This window comes from Vanacampus margaritifer, chromosome 3 (genome assembly GCF_051991255.1).
Source record: "Vanacampus margaritifer isolate UIUO_Vmar chromosome 3, RoL_Vmar_1.0, whole genome shotgun sequence".
NCBI classification, from domain to species: Eukaryota; Metazoa; Chordata; class Actinopteri; order Syngnathiformes; family Syngnathidae; genus Vanacampus; species Vanacampus margaritifer.
The window spans coordinates 22,712,699-22,732,512 of record NC_135434.1 but is presented as its reverse complement, the minus strand read 5'-3'; the positions used below and the strand labels follow the sequence as shown (position 1 = coordinate 22,732,512).

The window sequence follows — 19,814 nt, the reverse complement described above, 5'->3', positions numbered from 1 at the left end:
TTTCACCACAGCTGGCCAAGGCTTTCCTCCACCCGTTTCCCAAAAAATAATAAAAAAAAATTGGAGAACGTCTTTTAACGTCTTTGGCGGCCCTCCGTAGGTTTTTACTAAACGTCATTTAACGTTTTGGGCAGTAAAAGAGTTAAAAGTGTATCAGGTGAACTGACACCAAACAAAACAAGGAATGCCTAAAAGCAATGTTTTGGGCAGTACAATGCAGTACATTACATTACAGTAAGAACTTGTGAAGTGATTTTGATGATTATCAAGAAAATCTTTGGAAACTGTCTCAATCAGCGCTTAATATTAAACTTTTATGAGCTGATTTTTTTGTCATTGATATATTGCAGGGGTGGCCAAGTTCGGTCCTCGAGAGCCACTATCCAGCCTGTTTTCCATGTCTTCCTCCTTCAGCGCAGCTGATTCTAATGATCAGCTCATCAGCAAGCTTTGCAGAAGCCTGACAACGATCCTGATCATGAATCAGGTGTGTTAGTGGAGAGAAACATGGAAAACAGGCTGGATAGTGGCTCTCGAGGACCGAACTTGGCCACCCCTGATATATTGGTTCAAGCAAATGTATCTTCAATTGTACTAGGTATTTAAAATTAACAGGAAACTGAAGAAACAAGGGTGGTGGTCTCTTAAAATTTTCCACAGCTGTGTATGCAAAAATTACGTGCAAAATTTAACAAACTTATGAGTATAGTTGTAATGTTGAAAGAAGAAATGTTGAATGTCTGACTTTTTTTTCTAGTCATAATTTTATGAGAATAGTTAACGATTGGATGTCAAACTTTCAGCTTTACGGTATATTCTCTATTTAGAGCCTGCAAATCTGATTAAGTAGTATCATTAAAGTCATGATATCACATTCACATGTCACATTTAACTGCTTACACTGGCTTTTTATTTATTTATTTTTTAAAGATGCTCAGAGTCCTCATTTCAACACGGGGGTTTATTTCTTACACATTCCTGAACTATCAGCGGATATTTTCTTGTCATTTTTAAATGTAAAATTACTTTTAGAACAACCTTCATTCGTACTTTTATGAGCTCATTTCTTAGGTAGTGTGTGTAAATTATGAATGTGGTATGTTGAGGTCACACATTTTGCATGAAGGTGAGGCCATGAGTCAAACCACGCCTCTATAGAGCAACGAAGCTCTCTGATTGGGCAGCGGCTGGCTGCTTAGAAATAGCACCCCTCCCCTTGGAGCTGTGCAGGAAGTCGGAAAGGGACGAGCTACAGCAGTCAGACGGAGACGCGCACATCGTAGCACCTTCGCCTGCTTTCTTCCTCCTCGGGAATATTCCTGACACAAGTGTCTCTTCATGGTGGTTTTACATTTTGAGAACTGGATTGAGGAGTAATCAACTAACTTGAGACAGTGAAGAACCTGTTAAAAGGATGTCTATTATTTATCTTTAGACATTGCGTGGTTCCGCACTGCGCACAAGCCTTATTTGGATTATCGAATTCTCTTCGGATGAATTTGATCATCATGAACGGATCTGGTAAATGAATTTGAGTTCGGTGTCCACAAATTATTATCCGCGTTCCTTTACGCGTCTGGACCCCGATGAGAGATCCGACCAGTGGCTCCGGATCGTTTTTACGCAGCCAGTCCAGGGATCGTAACGTCGCCAGTGGTGGTCCTCGCCGAACAGGAGTGGAGAAGCCGTCCGTGTGCGTGTTCAGTGCCAACTCTCCGTTAGACCCGTCACGTCAGGCCAAAAGGCTCCCCATCAGGATTGTAAAGATGTTGACGGCGCACAGCGGCCACTTGCTCCACCCGGAGTACCTTCAACCCCTTCAGTCCGCACCAGTCAGCATCGAGGTGAGAGACAAATACAAAAAAGACACAACTATTCCATAATCGTATTATTACATAATTTATCCAAATACAAAACAATTATATAATAAAAACGAAAAAATTCTAATTAAGGTGGTCACGTAACTGATCGAATTAATTAATACATAGATTTAAACAAATCAACATGTATTTGCGGTCAAATTAATTCATGATTTTTTCCCTTTTTTCCATTGCTTCATTGCTTCATTTACTTTCCTTAATTTCCTCATGTATGTGTTCTGAAATTGTTGTTCTTGTTGTTCATAATTGTTCGGTTGTGCATTTCTTTCATTTATTTATTTTTGTTGTACAGCTTCAATACATTTTAACTGTGTACTGCAGTTTAATAATGGCTTGTGAAAGTTTGAATATCATAAAACATTGTTTCTTTTCTTTTCTTAGCTGGATGCCAAAAAGAGTCCATTAGCTTTGTTGGCTCAGACCTGTTCTCAAATTGGCAAACCGGACCCTCCCTCCTCTTCCAAGCTGGCCTCCCTCTCCTCGGGCAGTTTGGGAGACAAAGAGTCCACAAGCCGATCATCCAAGCCTGGAGACCAGCACCAGTCTTTGGAGGACAAGTCCAGCTTCAAACCGTACTCCAAGTCATCGGGCGACTGTCGTAAAGAAGGTCAAGTGTCCAAGGGGTCTTCAGATAAATCTTTCAGGGTGGCCAATGGAAGCTCAAGCGGTGGCAGTGTTTCTTGTCCATCTTTTCCACCCCATTCCAAATCACCAAGCTCTCCTCAGCGCCACACTCAGAGCCAGCCTCATGTACAAAGCCACTCCCCATCCACGCAACCGCTGCCACACTCACAGGCCTCTCACATGGACAACAAACCTGCCAGTTTGGAGCAACCCAGCTCGGACATTAATAACAGTGGAGACAAAAAAGAGTCCGATACAGCTAAGTCAGTAATGGACGGGGCTCAGTTGGCCAATTCCAGCCAGATACGGGCCAGCGCCAACTCCAGTAACGCTAGCTCTGCCAGTAGTCCACGGCCTGAGAGCAAGGCCGACACACAGGCCTGTCAGGGTAACTTGGTCTCTGGGCACATCGCACCCGTCTCCCCTTTTAAACCAGGACATTCTGTTTTTCCTTTGCCTCCTGCTTCAATGGGTTACCATGGCTCTATTGTGGGAGCCTATGCGGGTTACCCCTCACAGTTTGTTCCTGGTTTGGACCCTACCAAGTCTAGTCTGGGGTTAGGACTTCCGAGTAAACACCCTAGTTCCAGTCCACTCACCGGAGCCTCTCCTCCGTCATTGATGCAGGGCTTATGTCGGGACCCTTACTGTTTGACTTACCCCAATGCACCCCATTTGGGGGGAAGTAACTGTTCCACCTGTGTCCACGACCACTCAAGTCTCAAGTCCGGTTTCCCCCTGGTCTACCCTTCGCACCACCTGCACTCCTTGCACTCTAGCGCCTTATCTTCCAGCACCTCTCCCTCCCTCTCGCACCCGCTCTACACTTATGGTTTCATGCTCCCCAATGAACCATTACCCCATGCCTGTAACTGGGTGTCTGTTGGGGGCCCCTGTGACAAGAGATTTGCCACTTCCGAGGAGCTCCTAGCCCACTTGCGTACCCACACGGCTTTGCCTGGGATGGTGGAGAGTAAACTCTTGTCGGCGTATCCTTCATCAATTTCATCAACAGCCTCTTGCCATCTTCATCTCCCACCGCACAGCAGCCCAGGCTCCATGCCAGGCACCTTCTCTTTTCGAGGGTCCCCTGGCTTGGGCCTGGCCCGCTACCACCCCTATAGCAAATCCCACCTGCCTGGAGCACCTGGCCTTCCCATGCCATCCATCCCCTCATCTTCAGCTTACTACTCCCCTTATGCTCTCTACAGTCAGAGACTGGGCTCAGCCTCAGCCCTCGGATACCCGTGATATCACACTTTGACATTCACGGACTGCGGGAACCAGCTTAAACTCTCCGGAGCGATCCCGAAGATAGACTTCTCGGAGAGCAATCTTCAGCAGTCAGGGCATCATTCTTGATGGTCCGCCTGCCAGGAATACCATCTGTTAGCCTGGCAACTGCGACTGGTGGAATTTGTAAGACACCCAGATTGAATAGATTTAAGGCTATTAATGACACCAATAAGCAAAGCTTAAAAATGATGAAATTATGTTTTTCATCCGTCTTGATTTTGTTATTTGTATCTTTTTTTATAATGTGTCACCCAAAACTTAAATTCTGTATTTATTTTTCACACAAGCGCTTGCTTCAACTCTGGGGGATTTTTTTTTCCTAATACAAACTGTTAATTGAAAATCAAGAATGATTTAAGTATATTACCGTAATGACTATTACACGCTCTAAAAATAAAAAAAACTTGCACCATGATAAAGATGGACTATGATGCTTTATTCTGGATTATGTGTTTAACTCTTCTAAGTTTTTCTTTATTCATCTCTGAAGGCTTATTGAGACTGGAGTCGTGCATGTCAGTGACAACTATTTTTATTTGTAAATATGCAAAGAGGTAATATTTTTTCAAGCCTGTGGGGGGCTTTGATTTGGGGTCACAAATGGTACAAATATAGGTGAGTGACGTCAAATGTGTTAATAATGACTGTAATATTCAAGCAACTTGGGAAAGTCTTATTTTATTAAATAAATGATACTTGATTGCATTTGACTTGTTTCCACTCGTTCTTACGTATATTTATAGACTATATAATGCAATTGAGCAGCTGTTGAGCACTCAATCTCTCTTCATTGCACTTAACTAGGTCTATCCATAATTCCAGCTGTTGTATGTGGGGCTGTGTGTAATATTTCATGGCTCATATCAGGTTGACAGGGCTGTTCCAGAGAGGGCATCCTGGGTCACATTAGCCCTGTTACCTAGTCACTGAGGGCTTCCATCCCCCCTCCTCATCCTCCTTCCATCACCAACATTGCTTTTGTTGACATGAGTGCAGCTTTTAATTGCTGATTCTTGTTTGTGAGGCCCCAAAACAGCCTTCTCAGCAGAAGGGATGGTGGGGCGGGGTGGCCACTGGGTCACTGGGACTTCAATAATGACTTGAGGGAGGTGCCGACCCACGATCACCTCATACTCTGATGGATAGACCTGAAACACAAAGGCCATAGCTGACAAAGGGTTGTAGTTATTAGAGAAATATTCATCAAAGTCTTAATACCTCCCTCTGGGGAAATTGGACTCGTGGAGTCTTCCATCCTGAAGTAAGGAACCGTTTTCTTGTTGTTTTTCTGCACGTCAGCACAACTGACTCTCTTCTTTGTGGAGACACTAATTCAACAAGAAAGCGCCAGTCTATCTTATATTAGAGTATTTGGGTGCTGATAATGTACCTTTGTCTCCGCTCCACTGTATTCGGCTGACATGCTGTCGGTGGCACAGAGCAAAGAGTCTCCGAGGTGGCTATTGACCCCGACTCACAGACTCCTCCACTCTCGCGCTTCATTAGCACTCCAGACAGGGAAAGGCAAGCACAGGTGTCACTTGACAGGACCATTAACAAAATGGATGACCCTCCCAAACCACATCCAGCCCCTGCCTTACCAGCAAGGTCACAGCGCCCTGATCACCAGTCTGGGCGGCTCTTTGGGACACTACACTTATTTTTCTCATTTAGAAAGTGGAGTGACTCACTCCACTTGAAAAGAAGAGTCCATCTGCACTCTCCTCCAGCTACTGGCTCTGTTTTGCCGGAATGAAGGATGATTGAAGGCAAGCTAGTCCAAAAATATTACATTTAGTGCTTATTGCTTTTTCCAAGGCCTTATCGTGATACAGTGGATTGTGTTGCCCCCTGTAGTTGTGTTGCAGAATTACAAATACACTCAGCACAGTTGGGAAATGTGGTTCAAATAAAGCACTGTACATTGTTATCCAGATTTTAAAAAGGAACGCCACAAATTACAGGTAAAGCTGAGATGGTTTACAGCAGAGGTCACACAGAGGGGAAAACTTTCAATCATGTCTGGAGGTGGAATTAATTTCACTGTTGCCAGTTTGGACTCGTTCATCAAATGCTTCACTATTCTCCCTATTCCCTTGCTCATCAGTCTCCGCCATCTATCTCCCCCCACACACTCTCTTGCAGCTGAGTCAACACCCACACACTCCATTTATGTTGCCTGTGTGGGGCTTGTGCGCTTGTGGAAGTATGTGTACTCAGCCTCCATCCTTTGTCCACAGTAGTTGACATATGAGGCAGGACTCAGCATTTCTGTTGTATTTAATACCATGAAACACCACCCCCATTTACAAAAAATATTTTTTGACAGTGTCAGTGTAGTATCAAGTTCTTGTTCCATGTCAGATCTAAAATGTATTTATCACAAATAAGTCCCAGTTAAAGTATGTAAACACAATAAAAAATGAAAAAAACTCACAATAAAAAAAGAACTTTTAGAAAATCACAGCCTAATTCTTATTCATACAAAAAATATTATTACTGAGAGTTGCAAACCAGTCCAGGGTGTATCCCGCCCCAATGTCAGCTGCAATAGGCCTCTGCTCCCTCGTAATCCTAATATGGACAAGCAGTATAAAACATCAATGGGTGCATAATACCTCAAAGTATTTTAACAGATCACTTGTTTAATACTGGTTTAATAAGGATGATGACCAAAGAAAAAGGGACCACAGTAGACCATTTTTTATTTGATAGTCATGAAAAAATTAAATTACTAGTGTGCAGTGCCATATTTGTGTTAGTTCCAAATAGAAATTTGATTAATTTTCTAAATTCTATCCACATTTGTATCCAGATTTGCACCAAATTTAATTGTGCCCCACCCTGAATAGAAAATCTTCCTGTAAAATGCCTAGCAACAAAAAAAAACAAAAAAACAACAACAACTCACCTTTCACACTTGGTAGAGGTCATACATATATTTTTCAATAACCTCTACCTGTTATGAAGAGTGAATGGTATCGCTGTGGTACCAGGGAAAGATTGATAGTGGAAATCAAAGAAGTAACTGTGACAGATGGTGATGGAGAGGACTAATATTTTCCCCCCTGTGAGATGCCGAGACACTGCAGAGTGCCACTGTGAGGTCCTGAGCAGCCAGTTGACAGCGCTGGTGATTAATGACGACAGGGTGTGGAGCTGCTCTTCAATTAGAGCCAGCTCTTACTCAACTCACCAATGCTGCTGACAGCCAGGACAGAGCCAAAAAGAGACACACACAGACGAGGGGGCTGCATTTTTTTCTATGTCTCACTATCCGTGTCTCTGAAACAAAACATTAACCTCGACTCCATGACTACCACCTCTGTGTTTAACATCAGGACCCAGTACAGAGCTTTTGGCATCAGACAGTGACCACAGTGTTAAAGCGGGCCAGATGGCATGAACACATCCCTCGTCAGGCTCTGTCACACAAAGTCTGTTCTGTCTCCGCATAACTCTGAGACCGACTCTTCCAAATGCCCTCTTACAGTCCCAACAGTCTCTTGTGCTGCTGTCTTTTGCTACTGTACTAAGTTGGAAATGGTACAGTATGTAATGGTACCTTGCCTTGCGAGTTTATTTTACTCTTTGACCAAGCTTTTTTTTTTTATGTCACTGTACTGTATAAAAATAAATAAACTAAATAAGATAAAAAGAGAACGAAGAGAAATGAACTAAAATAAAATTATTTTGTTAATTGGAAAAAAATGCTCTTTAAAAAATGAAAACTAACTGGAACTACATTTTATGTTTACAAAGCTAACTAAAACTAACTATAATTATTACGACAATGTCCTTTGTTTTAGACATTTTAGTAATTAATTTAATGCATGAGCCTTTGGGGATTATTTTAAATGTGATTTTAAGTATATTTATTTAACCAGAATAAGGACGTTTGAAAGTGTGTCACTCAGGAGTGACGTCATCTAGCAACAGCCAATAGAAAAGCACCTTCAGATGACATCGCTTCTAGGCGTCAATTTTGCATGCGCTCCAATGGCATGGCTCGCCTGCTCAGGCGAAATGCAACGCTAGGTAAGATATTAGTTACTTTTTTCATTATACCATGGTGTTTATTAAATATTGCACACAAGTATTGTAATACACGTTTAAAAAAAAAAGAAAAACAAATTCTGAAACTAACTAAAACTGAACCACCCTGACAACTAATAAAAACTAACTAAAATGAAAATTCCAAAACTATAATAACCCTATTTAAAGGTGCATTGTGGAGTTTGTCACTTTTTTACTGGCGACTGCCACCTCTGGCTCAAAACATAACTGCAACCTCTGTGTCAAGCTCATGTATGGTGTGCGTGCAAGTTAGTGCGCTCGAATAAGTTTTTTTCAGTTTTCTTGGAGTATGAGCTGGAGTTTGGGCTGTGCTCGAAGCCGGCCTCTTGTTTGATTTTGTTGTTTTTTTCAGTTTCCATCCCAATTGTGTCATACAGTAACACAAAATGTACATGGGGATGAGTCACGAGCATGACATCACCTTCCACCACTTCAAACGCCTAAAGGCTATAATATGGCAATAATTTGAACCTAAAACAATAATGTCTGTTTCTATTGCCACTGTCATGCCGACTCTATATTTACTTCTCTGAGATCTTTTAATAAGCATTTAACCTACTTGTGTCAATAATGTCAAATTTACTTTGCTTCAACATTCAATACTAGGTTGTTGTGGTTGTGTCGAATCCATTGCTGTTTGTCAATATTAACAGACTGTACCGGTACGTGCCCAACTCACCAAGAGTGCAATGAATTACTGTAAGTTGTACTGGTAGCAGGGCACTCTGTATCCATCTGGATTCCATTTGTCAAGAGATCGGAGCAAAGATGTCACAAGTCTTCGGAAATGAGCGTGACCTGGCAGGAAATGAGGGGAAGTTCCGATCGTTCTGATTCATGCTCTGACTGACAATTTGGGTTTTACTTCCAATTTCAGACAGCCTGCACTTGTTATGCTGACACGTTATTCATTAAAGGTCATAGGTTTTACACAGGTGATGGTCTTTATAATTCAATGTTAGCATTGCATTAGAAGAGGTTTATAGCTAGGGAGCTAGTTCCATTCACCTAGATTTGTACTAAAATCGGGCTTCTCAGCATGTCCTGTTAAATCGATTGTTAGTAGTAATGTAGTGTTATCTAATCACTAAAACCATGTGGCTTTCCTCTGTCACACACAGGCAACTGACTGCTGGAAGTAAAAAGGAAATATTGGCCTTTGCCTTTATTTGATCAAGTTTAATCTGTTTACTCAGATCACTCACTCACATATCACACCCCACATAGCAAGACGTCATTGAATAAAGATTGATTTTCCATCCAAATCATCGGCAGGGTGTGTAAGGTTACTTTTAAAATGTAATCCATTACAGTTACAAATTACCTGCTAAAAAATGTAGTTAGTAACATAATCCAAGTACCATACTATTAAAGTAATGTAACTGGATTATTTTTGAATTACTCCAATATTAAGATCATGAAGACAAAATACAAATAAATATCACCACAATATATATTCTATACAATGTGCCCCTGCTATTTGCGGGTGATAGGGACCCGGGCAGCCTACAAATAGCAAAAAATCCTTGTGTAATTAAAAAGCATGTAGGCTATTGATAGATAGATAGATAGATAGATAGATAGATAGATAGATAGATAGATAGATAGATAGATAGATAGATAGATAGATAGATAGATAGATAGATAGATAGATAGATAGATAGATAGATAGATAGATAGATAGATAGATAGATAGATAGATAGTCATCCAATTAGGATGACGATGTGTGACATCAACTGCAAAATAAACTTTTACCTCAGTCACAAGTTTAGCCGTGTATATGCTGTGTATGATGTTTGAATTGGTGGGAGGAAGATTTGTTTGGAAGGTGTAACTCACATTATGGTTGTAGGCTAGTGGGCTAGCTAGCAAAAAGCTACAGCGCGTAGCATGCCGCTGGACTCTCAGCTCAAACTTTCGCTCCGAGTAAATTCCAGTGAATACCGGTCGCCATTTCCTCCCGTCCGTGAAGCTTTTTCAAACTGCCCGCGTGTGGAGGACACGACTAGTCAGTTTGTTCGTTCCCACCTCCCCAACATGTAGCAACGGTCCCACTCGCGCAGGGCATGCACGCTCTCTCTCTTGCTCTGTCCTTCTCTCTCTCTCTCTCTCTCGCTTTGTCCTTCTCTGTTTCTCTCTCTCGCTTTCTCGCCCTCTTTTGCACTCTCTCATCGTATGAATTGTAATCCCTCAAAGTAATCCCCATTTTTAATAAATGTACCTGTAATCTGATTATATGTTTTTTTCCTGTAAGTGTAATGGAATGCGAATTGTCCAACAATAAACAACGTTGAATCACTGTTGCAAATACCGATGACACCTGAAACAAAATTGTTCTGCGGTATGTCAGGCGATGATTGGGTTAACATTGTTTTCTAGTTGATGTACTAATGTTGACAAATAGCTGATTCTTGATTGACTGGGAAATATGATTGAGAAGTCATCGAATTATGGGTGAGCGGGGGTTATGGTAAAAAAAAATAATTGTTTTGATTGCATGATGTGAATTAACTGTGAATGCCGTTTTGTTTGTATGCTTCAGATTCACTGAAGAGGCAGAAAGGGACGGAGGCGTCGGAGTACACGTTTGCTGCTTTTGTGCAAAGGAGGGTCTGTTATGCCCCAGACCACGTTGGTGGCAAGGGACGTTGCTCTACAGAAGTTCGTCAGACTGAGGGGGAGGCTAATTAAGTTTTAAATACATTTACTGAACTTGATTGAAATTTTCTGTTGCCTTTATTCATTTAAAAATAATTTAAAATCTAGCCAAGTTTTAATTTGTCTTGTTTCTCCTGCCTGTAAATAAAGCAGGTCCTTTAAATATAGGTGTATTTAAAGCATTAATAGCGTCACGGTTGAAAAGGAAAAGGAAAACGAAACATTGATTCAACGTTGTTCCGATATGAATAATAATCGAAATAACGTGTTGATTTTGTAAAGATTTCAATGTTGAAACAATATTAATTGAGGGTGCAAGAGTGATGATAAATCAACGTCGGGTGTCAACGATGATAGATGGTCGACAGCGGAATGTTGATTCAACATCTTTTCAACGTAGGTCTGCTGGGACGTTTTCCACATAATTCTATGTTTGTAACAACTGTTACACATTAAAATGTTGGTGTTTGCTGTTCGTGATTCAGGGCCATCCAACGAATGTCTGTGTTTAATTTAGCTGAAGAGTGACTCACTGATACACACATTCACACTCAAGTTTATATTAGCAGAGACCTTGTGGTTTCTGGAATAAGAGTGAGAATAAGTTCCAACAGGCAGCGTGATTATTTTCACTCTTTACGTGAACCCTTTTAGATGTAGCAAGTCCTCTCTTCACCTTTACAGCCTCCACCTTCATCTTTTCTTCCATCATTGTATGTTACCCACAAGCCCCCTAGGTAATCATAGCGCTTATGGTATGAAAAAAATAAAAGAAACCTCTTCCCATATAGCAGTGGAAGCCAAGGAGAGGGCGGGAAGGGAAGAGAGCTGATTATCCAAATACAGTCATTAAAGGGGAAATGTGTTTTTTAAGCTGTCAAGATGATTAATGGCCGAGAGCAAATCCTCACAAATGCTCTTGTTTAGTCTAACTGGCAGACACGATCCTGCCCATTGATTTATGGCAGGCCTGCTGTGTGAGACCACAGTGAGGTTAGAGGGTGTGAGTTTGTGAGCGTGTACCTAATGGTGTGTGTGCGCACACACTTTTGAGTGTGCATGCATTCACGCTTGATTGTGTGCATATGTGTGGCTGCCTGTGCTGAAGGTAAATTGTGGGTTTGTGTGCACATGCATATGTTAGCATATACAGTACTGTGCAAAAGTCTTAGGTCACCACTAGCTTTGCTTTTATAATGGCCCCTTTTTCACAGCAGTCAGTATGACTTGTAAAACATTAACAGGAAACAGCAGGTTTTGACAGATAAATACAAAACCAATGTCCACAAAACTATGAATAGCAATTCAAAATAGTTGCATTTATATTAATACATTTATATTTTAATACTCTTTGGTGACGATCTGGTTGATGGTGCATATTTTTAAGCAAAGTTAATATGGCATTATTGGCACTATCGAAACCTGTAATCATATTGGCACCCTCCATTTACCAGGACGTCGCCTGCTAGCTAACACATATGGAAAAATAAACCCAAACATAATACTCTATAAATTGTTTTCCCTTTTATCAATTGTTTAAACTTGCTGGATGTCTGTGCTTTTTTGGCCTTGTAGTTCTATATGAGCATGTTGTTAAAAACACAATTTGAAGGGTGGCCCAAACCTTTTGCACAGTACTGTATGCAGAGGTGACATTTGATTTTTAGATACATTGTATTTGTCAGAGTAGTTTTCCTGTAACATACTTTTTACTTTTACTCGAGTATTTAGGTTAAGAGACAGTACTTTTACTCCATTACATTTTGCAATCCACTACTTGTATTTTAATCTATATATCACTGCTTGTGCAGTCTATTTCTTGTGGCTCGACTATGACTTTTGGCTCCGGCACTGTCGCTCGAGTCTGTTTCAAAAATACAACATGAGTGACGTTTGGCTGCATTTCACCAAATTAAGGAGCCTTGCTGTCAAGGGTTTTTCAAGGTTAAAACCCAAATGCATGGAAGGAGAAGTGCTCTCAAAAAAAGGAATTGAATTTCAAAAGAAGGCAAACAATGTGTGTGGATATATAAAAAATACTATAAATTAACAAACATTCAAAGTAACAAACACTCTGACAAGGCTTGACATTACTGAATACTATGTGCTAAACAGTGGTTCTCAAATGGAGGTATGTGAGATTTTAAAATCTATTTAAAAAATGACATCCATTCAAGAAATGAGCTTGATCAGACAGACAGTTGCTAACCATGCAACCATGCCAACAAAAATGATAAAGATCCCAAGTGTCTCACTAAAACTCACAGTTGACAGTTGATAATGTTTTCAGTCTTTTTTTTTATTTTTTATAAATGTTACCGGTAAATATATATTTTAGTTAACAAAGTATTTGTTTTAACACTTTCTGCTTTTGTTTAAGATTAACTGAATGTGTGAGAACATATCTGTACTATGATCCCAAAGGATTTATGTTGATCATTTATTTTTATGAGCAGACATTGTTATTTACATTTAGGCTCATTATTTCTTATTTTTTTTAGATCTCCAAATAGTTCTACAGATACTGTTACAGCTTAATGCTTGTGTAGGTTTTACTCAACTTGAGTCGTATTCTAAAATATACAGTGCCCTTAAATTAAATTGGCAAAACAGAATGTGAAAACACAATCTTGTAGTGCATTTGCCTTGGTGCTACCATTGGGAATTTTCATTTTCAGTGACATCTCGGCCAAGATTAGAGCAAAATCCTTTATATCATACACTGATCAGCCCTGGCAAAACAAAGATTTAATTTTCTTTCATTTAATTCAATTTATTACACTGGTTATAATCCCTCAAGGGAAATTACTTGCCCCCCAGTTCTGAGGGTGCTGGGTAGTGTTGTTCCAATACCAGTCTCGAGAGAGGCCCCGATTAGTAGTGCATTAAAACAGTGGTATTGGCATTGGCAAGTACTAACAAATAACATGCTGATACCATTATTTCAGATGCTAATATAGGACTTTGGATGCAGCATCTTGTGTCTTGCTTGTGCATGACATTCACTGATATGCTCTGAACCAATAGCAAAGCAGCTATTTCATGTTGGGGGGCGGGAACTAGGTATCGGTACAGTATCGGCATCAGCCAATTCTGCAAAACTGGGTATCGGAATCTGTATCGAGGGCCAAAAAACGGAACAACACTAGTTATGGGTTTGAATCTCAGCTCCAGTGGCTTCATATATGAAATACTCATGTTATCTCTACAGACTGCTCACATATTCTAAAAACATGTATGTTATGTAGAAGTTTTAATGCGTCCAGTTTGAGTGTGAATAGTTTTTGTCGACATGTGCTCTGGAATTGACTGGCGACCATTCTTGGATGTATCCAGCCTCTCATCCAAAGTCAGCTGATATGGGCTCCAACTCATCGCCAACACTATTTAGAGACCAAGCACTATAGGACATGCATGGATCGGTTTCTTTTCTGGACCCAAATGATAATGCGAAATCCCAAAACAGCCCAAAAGTCCCCTGCTAATATCTCTGTCATAAATATGATCGTAACAGATCGTGTCATAATTATTCCATGCCATTCCAAATAATAACCATCTTAATAACGATTGAGTCTCTGACCTCATTATCAAATAGCACAATACAGTTTCTCTTTATTTCCTAGAGGACAATACCATTTGTAACTATGTAAGATTCCTTGTGTTTTGATATGTCTATACAACATGATGAAGCCCATAAAAATCTGTGACATTTGATTTTAAGTGGCAGAACTGTATTGCTGGAATGTGTCTCAGTCATATCTAATTGTTAGTGTGTATTTGTGTAATGTACATTCTTTCTTTAATTTGGGAAATGTAACACCTACTTGATCGGTAAATCCAGTTTACATACCACATACATGTATCCAGGAAAAGGTGGTGTCATGGTATGAAACGTCCATTTCTTTTTAGTCTTTCCAAATTTACATGAAATACATGCAGAGGTTGAATTTCAATTTGGATGTTCACATTTCACAGAAGAAAAACATCAAGTCCCTTTACACAGACATTATTATGTCAAATTGATACTCAAAAACTGACTTTAAGTGAAAATAATGTAGGTTTGATGTTCAAAGCATTCATAAATTAGAACAAGTAATTGCTGTAGACATTTATGATGTAAGAAATTTTACATTTGTGTCTTCCTTCGCCCACTTGACTATTTGGCTGTAGATGTAATGTGCACACCTCTGTCTTCACACTGAAAACAAACTTTATTCATGCATTATATATCATAAAATTTATCACTCCTCTCAGGATGAAAGTTTCTCATCCCAAGAAGGTAATTTAGAATTATTTCAAGGCGGAACGGTCCGGACTAGTCAAGCTCTCCTTGGCTGCATTCAGATGGATGGCTAGCAGCTGTTGGCCCCAAAGTCTACTCCCTCAGCACCACCATTAGGCCTATCTGTCTGCAATTTCCTCATTCTTCCTCAGTTCTCTCTGAAGTCCACTCTGATGGCTTTCCCACACCCCCACAGCTCAGCACAACACTGTACTGTAAATACACTGCAGCTCGATTCAGCCTCAAAAGACCAGAGCACATTCAGGGGAACAATTTCCCTGTCCACCCACTCATGCGCTTATAATCTCACACACACACATACGTACGTACGTACACATGCATGCATGCGCTTATGCACACGCACACACACACACACCTCGTCTAATATTTCTTCATGGATCAAAACCAGGCAGAAACACATGACGAAGATGTTAAAGGTTGTTTTTTGCAGCAGTGAGAGGTCAGTTTTAGAAGGTTGCTCTGGAACCTGAATCTTTAACACTGTGGGCATTAACCCATCTTTCCCATGTGCAAAAAAGTGAAGAGTTCCTTATAAATGTACTTTGTGCACTTTGATCACACACTATTAACCCAAATAAGTTAGCAGAACTAAAAAAAAAAAGTGAGGTAATTGGTTGATCAACTCAAAAGTTAAAGTTTTGCAGAACTTGAATGGTTTGATTACACCAAATTAATTTTTTGATATATAGTTACTTAGAAGCTTTCTGTTGCAGCAACCCAATTATTCTCAGTTACTAACTTAACAGGATTAAGTTAAGAGAAGTCCAAACCATAAGTACACTGTGTGTCCTCACGAGAATCCCGGGAATGCTGGAGCCTACCACAGCTGTCTTTGGGAAGTAGGCGGGGTACACCCTGAACTGGTTGCCAGCCAATCGCAGGGCACACACAAACAATCTAGGGACAATTCAGTGTTCAATTGATATACCATGCATATTTTTCGGAATGTGGGAGGAAACCAGGAGTACCCGGAGAAAACGTAGAGAACATGCAACCTTCAGCCAGGAAGGCCAGAGGGCCGAATTCGATCTCACAACCTCTGGACTAGGATGCAGACATGTTAACCATTTGGTTACCCAAAAACTAGTATAGTTCAATTTAATCAATTTTTTTTAATACAAATTACTCATAAAAGCATACAAAATTGCACCAACTTAAAAAAGTTAAGTTCGTAGTAGTTTTCATAAAACTTTGAGTATTCTGTACCTAATCTATTTGATTATTTTGAACGTTTGGGTTTACAGTACATGGACTCCATCACGTCAGTTTCTTATTCCGCCACAATTGGCCACAAAGCTAGTTGCTTATGTTCCCGCCCACAACGGCGCTCAGTCTTGAAGAAGGAGCACCCCCTTTTGATGAAAGGGGCATAAAGCGCGAAAATCTTTCATTCGCAACTCCCGAGTGAAAATTCAGGACCCTCTTTTGGTTGTCTGGTGCCCGGTGCAACTTCATTTTGGTGCCAGGGCAAGTCTAGTCTACCACGTTTGGGGCCGTGTTGCACCCATTGTCCGCTCTTCTATTTTTCATATACCTGTATAACATAGTTATAAAAAGTGCGTTCCAGTGCAACCGATAATTTGGCATGTAGTAGACTGCGCTGGCCTTAAAAAACAGGTTTATCTAAATTTTTGTTGAAGGGCAAATGTAGTTTAGCATGTTTGTAAATTTGATAGACATGCTACGCCTCGCTGGGCGTAGCAGTTAACATGACAGGTTATCTTGCAATTTGGTGACCAAAAGTCAAAATTAAATTAACCTGGCAATAGCCAGATTGAAAATTGTGATTCGCTCAAGGGAGTTCTTCACAATATCAATCTGGGACTGCTCCATGGTGATTTGCTCGGAAAAGTCGGGACATTCTGTACTTCGAGCTGATTAGACGAGGTGGCATCTTGTGCACGATGATAATGTCGTCTTCGGTCTCGTCTTAGGGGGGAAAAAAAAGCACAAACATTTTTAACAGATGAAAATGCACAAAGCGCCTCTCGCACTTCAACATTCGACAAGGAAACGGTCAGTAATTACCTTGCCAGAAAGCTGAATTCTTGCGATATTTGTAAGTTCACAGACTCCGGAGAATACATCTTGTACCGCTCCCGTTGATACATTTGCAGCCGACCTTTTTTAGGTCGGACCAATCAGGTGTTGTTTAGGGAGGGATGAAACCAATAAGTGCCAATGGCGGGGGGAAACAAACAAAACCTAACAGACAAATGGATGCTGCAATTAATTATGTTCCCGCAGAATTACTCACCGTTTCCTTGTTGAATTTAAACAGTGAGAGTTGCTTCGTGCATTTTAATCTGGTAAAGATGCCCCACCCTATACCCACCCCTCCTCCCTAAGACGAGAAAGAAGACGACATTTTCATCCGTGCCTTGATTGGTCGAAACAAACGTGCCAAGATGCCGCATCATCCAATCAGCTCGAAGTATTGTACAGTAAGTCCCTCCTTTCCTGAATAGATCTGCCAATTGAAGTCCCAGATTGATAATGTGAAGAACTCCCTTGAGTGAATAACAATTATCAATCTGGCTTGAGAGGTTAGTGAGCAATTCTGCAACAACATAAGTAATTGCAGCAGAGCAGGGTCAGGGCATAGGCAAACTAGGCGGTCGCCTAGGACACCATCTAGTGGAGGAGGCGCCTGATTTCAGGGCAAAAAAAATTGATAAAAATATATTTTTCCCCCTCAGGTTTACTAAAATAAAATATGGAAAGGGCCCTGCTATTATTTTTGTATTGCAGAATTGCGTTGTTTTATTGTGCTATTATCGTCTCAGAGTGGTAGCGCTATTGATAGATGGATGGCTCGCTCATGTTGTTGTCTATACATCAAAAACCTTTACAATGAAAAGGTCCAAGCCCTCAGGTACTACATTAAGAAAGCGGCAAAGGGAGGAGGAGGAAAAACGGGTTTAGGGTAGAGGCATGTATGTCAGTCAATCGGAATTGTCCATAAAAAATAAACATCAAAATAGTGTTAATTAACAGAATTTTTTTCGAAGTTTCCCGTCAATTGTTAGCAAAATGGGTGTCCGTCATTGACCTCATTATTTGTATTACTTTTTAAATGTATCTTACACAAATATATTGTACATAGTCTGAAAACCATTTTGTAGTTAATGATGTCAGCACAAATTGCACTAAACAGTATTGCACTGTACTTATGCTATTTATTTGTATTACTGTCTGGGGGGGCTACAATCTACACTTTCGCTCAGGGCACCAAATCACCTAGGACCGGCCCTGCAGCAGAGTACTGCCTGCAGTGTAGCAACACAGGAAGCTACTACACACTCAAAGTCCTACAACACAAAATTTGGATTTGCATTAAAAAACAGAATGTTTTAAATAATATGCATGTTTGTACATCCAAAAGGTTGGTAAAGTGAATATTCGTAAGTACTAAGTAGTATTAAAATGTGCAATAAAGGAGGCATGCAAATTATGAACCTGTACAACAATACATATACCTGGGGAACAATGTAGGCTATGTATGCAGTTTCAGTTTGCTAGCTCGGACCCTCTCTCCCGTACAGTTTGTTAACCAGCTCTGTACATTGACACATCATTTCTGAATGTGTTAAGCTTTTTTTAAATGTTTTATTTTTTTATTCATACAAAGCGGTGCCCATGTTTTGATATGCAGTGTAATGATTGAAGCATAATTTTTCCAGTTGCATATGGTAACATGGCAAAGAAAATTGACACTATCACTAATTTGTAAACAAACATAATTAGTATTATAGTGTGCATGTCAGGTCAGTTGGCAATATGACTTTAGTTAAACACCAGTGTGTAATACCTTATGTAAGCTAAAACGCTTTTAATCATGGGCAAGATGAGTGAAGGTTAGGTTGTTGAAAGGAACTCTTGATTTTAAATAATCTACTGTTTGATTAGATTGATAATCAATGTCGATGTTGTCCCCCTATTTGTTATTTAACACAGGATGGAAGGCCACATTCCGACTATTAGCATACTTTAAAGGTTACATATAGCATTACATTCTGGAAGCCATGCTGTGGAAAATACACAACTTTTTTTTATTTTTTTAAAGAAGGCAATAGATGACAATGCTTATCTCAAAAAGATTTAAATGTAAACTTGACATAAGACGAAATTCTAATAAATGATGTAAGATTGTGTCTTGTGTGCTGCAGATGCAGTGAGGTGATGTTGTGTTTGTTGCATCTTTAAATGATTATAGGGTACCATTTGAATGAATTTTGTTGATTCAATTCATCATTCGTTGTACCTCAGCTGACCCCAAATGTTAGAGCCAGATGGGTCCAATTGGGGCTGGCCACTAACATGCTGCACTGGAAGAGCAGGTCCCCACACATGCCTTCCAAAAGCAAAATTTGAAGGCATGTTAACCAGCTGTGAACTCATTCTCAGTGTTTATAACATATATGTACACACCTGTGTGTATGTAGGCACATTATAAACACGTTGGGTTCATTCCTGCTGACTACTCGGCCCCTGAACCTCCAACCGTGCGTGTGTGTGCATGTGTGTGTCAAAACGTGATGATTGATGGCCCACACTCTTCAGCTTCCTTCCTCTCCGCTCCAGTTGTGTCACACACATCAACACTCGTCACCATAATAGATGGCGGCAGACAACTTTCGCAGCTCCTGCTCAGACTCAAGTAAGCAAACGGACCATAACTTCCTCCACATGCAAACAAAATCATACAGTCGCAACCAAAAACTACACAGACACTTTGCATTTCAGTCAATGTTGAATAATCTTTTTCACAATGACCTTGAAGCAGAGTGTTCATAGCCAAGAGTACGAAAATAAGCTGGTAGTGGATAAGAATAGCAGTTAGCCTCACTAGCGTCGGCTGCTCTGATAACATCGTGTCGTAAATGATTCATAACTGTGGTTGCGGGTTGAGGGCAGAGCGCAAAATACGACTCCATCTTTGTCCCCAAAATAATGTTTAATAATGCGTGGACAA

The 19,814-nt window shown here is 40.4% G+C and overlaps 1 protein-coding gene and 1 long non-coding RNA gene across 2 annotated transcripts; one reads left to right on the top strand and one right to left on the bottom strand.

The window, feature by feature from the left end:
- Nucleotides 1-1,217: 1,217 nt before the first annotated feature.
- znf703 (zinc finger protein 703) lies at nt 1,218-4,505 on the top strand. The gene is made up of 2 exons (XM_077562529.1): nt 1,218-1,844; nt 2,262-4,505. Exons 1-2 carry the CDS (start codon nt 1,587-1,589, stop codon nt 3,753-3,755), a joined length of 1,752 nt encoding a protein of 583 aa, XP_077418655.1. The 5' UTR covers nt 1,218-1,586; the 3' UTR covers nt 3,756-4,505.
- Nucleotides 4,462-9,850, bottom strand: LOC144049529 (uncharacterized). The gene is made up of 3 exons (XR_013293590.1): nt 9,718-9,850; nt 5,019-5,128; nt 4,462-4,948 (listed from the first exon to the last, which is right to left on the bottom strand). It is a non-coding gene; the product is annotated as an uncharacterized LOC144049529 (long non-coding RNA).
- Nucleotides 9,851-19,814: the final 9,964 nt, after the last annotated feature.

What these genes read in the sequence shown, in the direction of transcription:
- znf703 (XM_077562529.1), top strand. Translation starts at nt 1,587, where the DNA reads ATGAGAGATCCGACCAGTGGCTCCGGATCGTTTTTACGCAGCCAGTCC. An exon ending in CCGCACCAGTCAGCATCGAG is followed by an intron (nt 1,845 to 2,261) that starts GTGAGAGACAAA and finishes TTCTTTTCTTAG; the next exon opens with CTGGATGCCAAAAAGAGTCC.